The sequence below is a fragment of the Brachyhypopomus gauderio genome, chromosome 5 (genome assembly GCF_052324685.1).
Source record: "Brachyhypopomus gauderio isolate BG-103 chromosome 5, BGAUD_0.2, whole genome shotgun sequence".
Classification (NCBI taxonomy): Eukaryota; Metazoa; Chordata; class Actinopteri; order Gymnotiformes; family Hypopomidae; genus Brachyhypopomus; species Brachyhypopomus gauderio.
The window spans coordinates 18,178,836-18,188,877 of NC_135215.1; the positions used below are offsets into that span (position 1 = coordinate 18,178,836).

The 10,042-nt window shown below is 44.9% G+C and overlaps 1 protein-coding gene across 1 annotated transcript; it reads left to right on the plus strand.

Moving 5' to 3' along the window:
* Positions 1-4,241: 4,241 nt before the first annotated feature.
* On the plus strand, positions 4,242-8,782 carry LOC143514680 (platelet-derived growth factor receptor-like protein). Its single transcript, XM_077006171.1, has 7 exons — positions 4,242-4,726; positions 5,538-6,123; positions 6,247-6,398; positions 6,712-7,005; positions 7,187-7,326; positions 7,853-8,105; positions 8,336-8,782. The coding sequence occupies exons 1-6, from the start codon at positions 4,669-4,671 to the stop codon at positions 8,096-8,098; spliced, it is 1,476 nt and encodes a 491-aa protein (XP_076862286.1). The 5' UTR covers positions 4,242-4,668; the 3' UTR covers positions 8,099-8,105; positions 8,336-8,782.
* The last annotated feature ends 1,260 nt before the right edge of the window (positions 8,783-10,042 follow it).

Genomic DNA, 10,042 nt, shown 5'->3' on the forward strand with positions numbered 1-10,042 from the left:
TTGGCTGCCGCTTCTCGCCGGTGTGTGATTGGGTGTGTAAGAGTTGTATCTGTATAAAAATTGTAAAGCGACCTTGGGTTCTAGAAAGGCGCTATACGAGTTGAACAATTCATTCATTCATTCATTCATGAGAACATTCCACACTTGGGACTACATGAAATCAACTGATTTTGGCCAATTCAGATTTTTCTTCACATCAGTAGAATTTCAATTTGACAATTTAACAAAGATATGAAAACCACTGGTTTAGTGTCACAGCTTCCACTAATGACAAAGGCTTGCATTCCCCTACGGTCCAACCAGTGCTCCTTAATTGCACTGCTGACGGCACAAAACAGGTGAGGCCCGCTCCCACCCTCTCGTCAGCACTGTGGCAGCTAAAGAAAGTCTCCGTCAGATCTGCTGAAGGGTCTCAGGTGAAAAGCCAGGTGAGGGTCACTCCCACGTTCTGCTGTGTGATGGAGGGGGTCCACACTGACGTCTCCCACTCTGAAATAGAACAGACTCAGCTTAAAATCCCATATTATTTGAGTGACTTTCCCACCAGTTCATGAATGGACTCCAGAGAACAGCGCTGCATGAACAACAAAAAGACATAAAATGAATGAGATCCTGTTTTCTGCTTGACTTGCAGCAATAATGGAGCTTTTATTCGACCTGAATGCCCTTGTTAACATGATGTCGATCGGAACTCTCTTCGCCTACACCCTGGTGGCCATTTGCATTCTTATTCTCAGGTCTGTGTTTGCAGCTCAGCATCCTACTCATACCCTCATGGTTCAGATATATGTGAGCACAAACACACGTCCTTATGGAGACCTCAGAAACCTGCACACTTCCAGGATTAAGCACAACTTGGACAATGAGGGTAGGCAGACATGTCTATAACCTGCCCTGTTCTGCCAGGTCCTGGATCTCAGATCCTGGATCTCAATACACTTTTTTATGCATTAGGACAGTGATGCATTTTTGTTCTTTGGGCTTTGTAATGCAGCACTGTATTGGAAATTAAATGTAGAATGTAAATATAAAGTGGAGAGTCCTCACCAGGATTTTGCTCAGGCTTCCTGGATTGTGTCGATTCCACCAATTTTACCTGGATTTCACTAATTAGAAAATCAAGCAAGCTTAAGCAAAATCCTGGTAAGGACTTTTACTTTCTGAACCTGGAATTGACACCTCTGTTTAAGAGTAAACATCGCCTGTAAGTTATTGTAAAGAAAAGGGTTATGTTTAGTACTTCATTGTCAATTGTTCACACTTGGTCAGGCATCTCCCCTCCAGATGCACCATCAGACCTGTGATGGAGGAGGTATCACTGTTTATGTTCTGTTTAGTCTACCTGGTTTTCCTTTGTTTACATTATAATGAATCTCAGTGACCCCGGCTTGTGACCTGACTATGATTATGGATCTGCCTGTAATAAATTCACTCTACTCAACACATGTCTGTCTTACCACTACATGACAGCGTAATGTTAAATCTCCAATTAAAGACTATGCTAAACTTGGATACAGCTAAAGCTTAAATGATAATGTGTTTTTATTTGTGAGATGTAATGTGAATACCAGTGAAAAGGGAACTTATATCTGTGTTCTTTAAGAGGACCAATGCAGGAAGACGTATGAAATAGTAAAGATGAGTTTTTAAAGTCTTGTTGGCACATTCATATTGCTAAGTATCTTAAACAGAATATAGACATGCAGGATACAAGCAATGTGTAGGAGGCTAATTGGACTGCAGGTTACAGTGTAAATGTACATGTGTATGTGCCTTTCAAGCCACAAATGCTTTTTCTGTCCTGAAACTCTAAACTCTGATATTTTCTCTTTCCAGGTACCAGAAGAATGAATCTGCAGTAAATGATTCACACTTCACACAAAACTCACCTTTTGGATTTTTAAAACCTCCCTCCTACCCAACTAAGGAAACTTCAAACACAGTCACCATAAGCTCTACATTTATTAGTCCAGAGATAAAGTCAAAGATTACAGATACAAACTGCATTCTGGCACCTATCAGATTACACACTTATAGTGTTCTCACTACTAAATCAACTCTGTTGGCCTCATTCAAAGAGCTTGTAGTTATTAATTAGCCTGACTATCATCAGATTATCATCTGATTTACATTTCTTAATATGAGATTTGTGAATGATGCACTACAGTGATAATCTGTGCACTGTAGTTGGTATCAGCTGGATCCAGTTCCTGCTTCATCGTGTATATATAGCTTACAGTGATATCTTTATTTCTTCAAAACTATATCTCAGGATTGTACTCCAAGAGTGTCTTGATGTTACCGAGTACTTCTGCTATCTGAGGGCAATCAAAGTGAGACATACACTATATGGCAAAAAGTATTCGCTCACATTCCTTGACTCACAAGCTTGAGCTTAAGTGACATCCCACTGGGTTCAATACGACATTGGTCCACCCTTTGCAGCTAGAACAGCTTCAACTCTTCTGGGAAGGCTGTCCACAAGGTTTAGGAGTGTGGAATTGTCCAAAATATCTTGGTATGCTGAAGCATTCAGAGTTCCTTTCACTGGAATTAAGGGGCCATGCCCAGCTCCTGAAAAACAACCCCACACCATAACCCCCATTCACCAAACTTTACACTTGGCACAATGCAGTCAGACAAGTACCATTCTCCTGGCAACTGCCAAACCCAGACCTGTCCATCAGATTGCCAGATGAAGAAGCATAATTCATCACTCTAGAGAACTCACCTCCACTGCTCTAGAGTCCAGTGGCAGCATGATTTACACCACTGCATCTGACACATTGCATTGCACTTGGTGATGTATGGCTTGGATGCAGCTACTCGACCATGGAAGCCCATTCCATAATGCTCTCTACACACTGTTCTTGAGCTAATCTGAAGGTCACATGAAGTTTGAATGTCTGTAGTGATTGACTCTGCAGAAAGTTGGCAACCTCTTCACACTATGCGCTTCAGCATGTGCTGACCCCGCTCCATCAGTTTACATGGCCTATCACTTCATGGCTGAGTTGCTGTCATTCCCAAACACTTCCATTTTCTTATAATACAGCTGACAGTTGACTGTGGAATATTTAGGAGTGAGGAAATTTCACGACGGGATTTGTTGCACAGGTGGCATCACAGTTCCACGTTGGGATTCACTGAGCTCCTGAGAGAGACCCATTCTTTCACAGTCTGCATGCCTAGGTCCATTTATATGATCAGGAAAAACCTCAATGGAGAAAATATCCATATGATTTAATCATTTCATGGTAATTACAGAGTTGCCAACTCTCACGCATTGAGAGTGAGACACACGCATTTGACTGTCTTCACACGCTCTCACGCCACACATCGGATTTCTCACGCCGAAAACAAAATGTAGTTTACTTACCTCTGATCCACATCTATGATTCAATGAGCTACTAGTTCGCTCTGGCGCCAACCACTGGCGATCGATAGATCGCTATATAATACTTAATTTGTGTCAATTTTACACCCCGCCCGGTAACAATTTACGTTAGAATCACAGAACAAATGGAAAAATGGAACAAGGGCGAATACATACAATACCCTTCATACTTTTAATTACGTTTTCACACTTGTAAAAACTAGTGCATAGTGTGGATTTTGTATGAATAGTGGATATTGACTTATGTAAATATTATATACATTAAAACTGTCCACATGCTTCAGTCATAAAGACCTTATAAAGACCAGTTATAAAGACCTTATGAAAACTTGTTATAAAGACCTTATAAAGACCAGTTATAATGGTCCATCCTAAATCCTGTTTGTTGCACCAAACTCACTGAAGAACAGGAGCTCTATTCATAAAGACTTATGTGTGATGAAATAAACCTCAGATTAGTGAGTAAACCGTATGGAAAAGCCTGGCACACAGAACCGGGTAATTTCACTGTACACTAGCGTCTTTGTGAGTCCTCGTGCGTGTTGTGTCTAGCGACGTCCATCATCCATGTTCATCCGCTTGGTCCGGCCAGTAGTCTGAGGCCCAGGGATCCCTCTCCCCAGCCACCTCTACTAGCTCTGCTGGGGGGATGTCGCACAGCCGAGACATAGAAGATATACGTCTAGCAATGTAAATGTGTAAAGCGCTAAACGTCGAGCTAAATAAAAGCTATTTGAATGTATGCTCGTCTCGACGTCCTGCCTCAATCGTCCGTAACACCCTACAATTTAGCCCTAAAAGCTCAGCATGGTCTTTTATAATCAGACTTCATCACAGTGACTCTCAGTGGGCGGAAATCAACCATTTTTTCCACTTACATTTACCGGATTGAAGTGTTTACGTTGTCAAAAACAACAGGTGACAATAGTAGCTGTATTTTGGTTTCCTCAGTCGTTTATCGTGCCTTTCCCAGCTACATAAACACGAGTACTTTCTCAGCCGCCGCGGCGAGGCGCCGTCCGCCCTTGATTGGCAGGTCGACTGGAGAAACAGCCCGTTCAGTGTGAAGGAATTTGCGGCGTTTAATGCGCCTTTGAGCGCAGGAATGTGTGTGCCGCAGCAGAACAGCTGCCATACCGCGCAACTTCGTCTTAACGTCCCGCTCACGCACATGTGCACTTGGGCTCTGCTTTAACAGAACAGAACACAGACTCATAGGGAAAGTTGTGTGTTCTCGTGGTTATTCGTGGTTGCACTGATACGTCTTCGGCATGAAGCTCGCTCTGGCAATACTGACCGCTCTCCTCTGCGTATTCCTGTTTCGTCTCGGTGAGTCGTCTAAGGCCATATAGGTCATCTTCTGTGCGTGCAGTCTTCTGTGTGTGTAGTCTTAGCCTTCTGTGTGTGTAGTCTTCTGTGCATGCAGTCTTCTGTGCGTGTAGTCCTCTGTGTGTGTAGCAGGGTTGCCAACTTTTGACGTTCGCTTGGAGTGAGATTTTAACCTGGAGCCGGTGGCGAGTGTATTTTGTTGAGCGGGGGGGGTGGGGTGGCGAACGTAAAATGGACAGATTCAGTGTTATATCGCCGGTGGATGGCGCCAGAGCTAGCGAACTAGTAACGTATTGAATCATATATGTGGATCTGAGGTAAATAAACTGGATATTTTTTTTCGGCGTGAGATATCGGAAGTGTGGCGTGAGAGCGTGTGAAAACGGTCAAATGCGTGTGTCTCACGCTCAATGCGTGAGAGTTGGCAACCCTGGTGTAGTCTTCTGTGCATGCAGTCTTCTCTGTGTGTAGTCTTGTGTGTGTGTAGTCTTCTTTGTGTGTAGTCCTCTGTATGTAGTCTTCTGTGTGTGTAGTCTTCTGTGCGTGAAGTGTTCTGTGCGTGTAATCTTCTGTGTGTGTAGTCTTCTGTGTGTGTAGTCCTCTGTGTGTGTAGTCTTCTGTGTGTCTAGTCCTCTGTGTGTGTAGTCTTCTGTGTGTGTAGTCCTCTGTGTGTGTAGTCCTCTGTGTGTGTAGTCTTATGTATGTGTAGTCTTCTGTGTGTGTAGTCCTCTGTGTGTGTAGTCTTCTGTGTGTGTAGTCCTCTGTGTGTGCTTCAGTGATGCATGGAAACCTTTGTGCCACAAACACACAGTCATGAGCAAGGAGGCTGGTGAGGAGCCCACAGCAGCAGCTGAGAAGGAGATGCGCGGCCAGGCTAAGGAGACGCGCGGCCAGGCTAAAGAGACGCGCGGCCAGGCTAAGGATACGCGCGGCCAGGCTAAGGAGACGCGCGGCCAGGCTAAGGAGACGCGCGGCCAGGCTAAGGAGACACGTGGCCAGGCTAAGGAGACGCGCGGCCAGGCTAAGGAGACACGTGGCCAGGCTAAGGATACGCGCGGCCAGGCTAAGGATACGCGCGGCCAGGCTAAGGAGACGCGCGGCCAGGCTAAGGAAACGCGCGGCCAGGCTAAGGAGACGCAGGACCAGGCTAAGGTGGGCCCAGGAGCCAAGCAGATGCCTCAGAGTGCTGTGGTTAAGGCTAACGCTGGAGCCACACAGCGCCCTTCTACTGCATCCCCCACATATCTCAGCCAGGTCCTGCAGAGAGGAAAGTTCCAGAAGGTGGAAAATATGTTGTCGGTTGCTGCAGGAGACACGCTGGAACTGAGGTGCAAGGGAAATCCTGTTCAGTGGGGTGTCCCCACTTACCTGCAGGAGGATAACGAGGGACGTCTCAGGTAGGCGGCTACCCCAGGCTGTGGGGCAAAGGTCAATGGCATTCACATGATGGCCTTTAGTTTATTTCATATGGTTTATGTATTTTCTGGACATAATGAATTGTAGATTACTTTGTGTTTTAGGATGGTCCAACACCAGCGATATGGCACACTGATCTTAGCCAATTCGACGGGAGCTGACACTGGCGAGTACACCTGCTACCCCATGTACTGCGAAGACACGGACTGCAGGAAAGAGTACGATAAAGCCGTCAAAGTCTTCATCTTCTTCCCTGGTAATCTGGAACATGCTGAGAAGGTCCAAACAGCATTTCCATAAATAAAATAATCTCCATTTCCATAAATAAGATAATCTCCTGGGGTTCACCATCTGGGCTCCTGCTTCTGTACAGTTTAGAGATTGGTTTGTGATTTTTGTCCAGCAAGCAGGTAGTTCTTAACTAAAGCATACCACGTAGTTTTTCCTGCTACCCTCTGAACTCTACAGTGCACAGTGCTGCTTGGAGACAGAATATTACACAAAAATATTAATATTGATATCACCTTTCTGCTTGACTGACAAGCCCACATCACACACGGCCCTCTCAGACCCGCAGGAGTTGTTCGTTCCATCGTCTGAATATTACGAGGTGATCCAGCTGCGCTCCAACCGGCCCGCAGTGCTGCCGTGCCAGGTGACCTCGCCAGGGGCGAAGGTGACACTGCACCGCGAATACCCACCGGCTGAGGTGGAGGTGGACGGGGTGGAGATCTCCTACAGCGTCACACGAGGCTTCACCATCCACAGACCCAGACCCCACCTGGCCGGCTCACTCTACTGCATGGCCAGTCTGGGGCGTTTGCGACAGAGCTCCACTACCTACATGCTTGTCTACGTACACTGTGAGTGCATATGCCCCGTCCCCGCTTATGCATGCTTTTGATGTGCTTAACGAAGGCCTGAAGGAATCTCCTAATCTCCTTAACAAAGGCCTAGGGTTTAGGATTAGGGGTTAGTGTGTTAGGGTTAGGGGTTAGGGGTACGGTTAGACTCCAACTTGAGCTACCTGCCCCTCCACCACAGACCCTGCTGCTCCACCTTCCCCGGTGATCCGAGCCTCCTCAGAGACAGTGGCCCTGGGGCAGAACCTTGAGCTCACCTGCACGGTGGTGGGAGACGAGAATGTTCTGGTGGACTTCACGTGGGTCTACCCTGGACAGAAGGTGAAGCCTTACGATACACCAAAAATATGAAAACAGGAAAAGATTAGTCACTACATCCATGTTTGTTATGGACACACTGCTAGAACTGCCTGCTATGCACTGTTATGAGATCATTGTTTTCATAATGAAATGTTTTTGGTAAGTATTTCAGATTTCAGAAATTCTCAATACTACTAATTCTTACTTTGCAGTGACCGAGGCCAATGCACAGTAACAACCAATGTTGAATTAACTCTTAGCTCTCACTTGTGTACAGATGGACATATCTAAATAACGTAGGTGTTCATTTGGTCGGGTTTTTGCTGTGGAGCGTTTTGCTGTTCAAAACCCACAGTCAGTAGGCTGTTGTGTACTTAGTTTCAGGACTTCATTTCTTTTGTTTCCTTTCTCCTACCAGGCTTATCCTACTTCACCCACTATTTTAACCACTCCATCCTGAATACCAGATAAAAAACACCACAGTTGTTGCTAAGCAGTGGTGCTCTGGTCCTGGTGGGAGCTGTTGCTGTCACTGGTGTGTTTGCAGATCGACCGGCCGCTCTACACCCAGGAGACGGTGCAGGTGGAGGGTCATGCGCGACAACAGCGTTCGCAGTCCGTCCTGCTGGTGGATGAGGTCAGAGATGTGGACCAGGGTACCTACACCTGCACCGCCCAGAACCTAGAGGGTTCTCGCTCTGCCTCCACCACCATCAGCGTTCTGACGGGTGGTGGCGGCAGCAAACCAGAGCGTCCGAGAGAGAGGGGACGACAGCGTGGGAGCCATGTCTGAGCAGCAGGTACAGGTGGTCGAACCCTAACCCTGGGCTTTCCCTGGCACTCCACAGACTTTTAAAGAGCTGAGCTGGAAGACTTTGGGTCCTTTTCACTGGCATGGCACATCACAGAACTTGTAAATGGGCTACTGAAGATTACATGTATGTCCCTGAAGCGGGCTTGCTGCCCTGAGCTCATCTACTGTAAAGCTTTTAGTGGTATTGATGCCTTTCTCCCTGTTTCTCGTTTATAGGGTGGGAGATTCCCTCTCTTCTGTCTTCTTCTGCAAACCAAATGCAGCCACTGTGCAACTGCAGTGAAGCATTTGAGTAGAAGATTTTACAGCAGTGTGTCACCATACTCACCATACTCGCCATACTCAGGCATTTAAAGGCTTTAGCAGAGTTTCTTGTGCAAGCTGTTGTGCACAAGTGGACAGACAGTGACATTCACAGTGTGTTTGGGTTTGTGTCTAAATGTTTGAGTGTGTGAAACACGCAAAGGAGTCACAGGTCTTAAGGTGTATAAACAATGTTTGACACAGGCGTTCTGTAATGTTTGTGCTAATAATATAAGATTGCTTGATGTGAAGAAGTATTAATCTAATCTAACCTAATCTGAAATACACTTCCATTAGTGAAACCAATTTTGTATCCTGTTTATATACATTTCAAAACCCGCTAATAAAAAATTTTGAATATTTTTTGTTGGGTTCCCTACATATACAAACTGTGGAGCAACAGTACAAAACTGCAGTAAATAAATTAGAAATTATTAATAATAATAAAAAAAACCATCAGAAAAACAACTTGTGTGTTATGCTGTGGGTATAAACTTTTCACAAACAATTCAAGCACAATAAAGACAATACAGTTTTTTGTAGCTGCTAAGACACAAAAAGTGGTCCTTATAGCACAATTTTTGAAACAACTAACCCATGTAGCCTATCTATTGACTTGGTGCACTAAACCTTAAGCACATTCTCTGCCTTACACTGATGTAGAAATTCTAAAACACATTTTTTGCAAAACATTAAACAGTTGTTCACATAAGACACAACATTCAAAACTGAAAACCATGTGTTTCTTTTGGAAAACACTGCTCGGCAACTGCTACACTCACCTACCAAAATTCATACCCAGTCCTCACACGTTACAACACTTCTAGCTAATTTTTACAAATCTTTAGACATCAAAGCCTAATCCCTATAAAGAGGTCACAAGTTACAAATCTTTGTGTGCACATCACTGGAGTTCAATATAGCACAGAGATGACGATGAGTACAAGAATGAGGAAGAGGATGAACAACCATAATGGATGAGATCAGAGCCACTTTGGTTGACCATGTGGTCAAGCATGCGTTGGGTTTTCTGGAGGCAAAGGGTCCAACCTTATCTGTGCTGCTACACTGTAGCATCCAGACAATTCAAAATGAGAATAGATAAGTAGACCTATCCTCTATACATACTACGTCATGTACAAGACTACCACTTGCTGGGGTAAGAAGGCAGCTATCCACCTCAGAACAGAAAGAGACCATCGTCAATATGGTCAGAGTAAACAACTGCATACGTTTCTGACAACTACAACAGCACATCATTACTGACAACGTTACTGTCAGCAACATCCATTCAGTGAGTCTATCCAGAAACAATGGCACTATGAACCAGAACAGTCCAAGTTTGCACCAGGCTACTCAAGTACAAACTGGTTCACTGAACAACCACGATTTGTTGTGCTTCACCTCCACCAAACTCTCCATTGCTGTCGAGTTCTTGTTGTCGTGGAGGTGGTCGCCAACCCCACCAGTGCAAATACATTCAGCAGGTGATGGAGAAAGCTTAAGTTATTTTGTCTTTTTGTTTTTTTTTTGGCATTTTTGTTGTTCATGTGTTTACAGTATATACAGCATGTGTTGCTGTAGTGTTCATGCAAAACCAAAAAAAACCTTCCTCTTGTA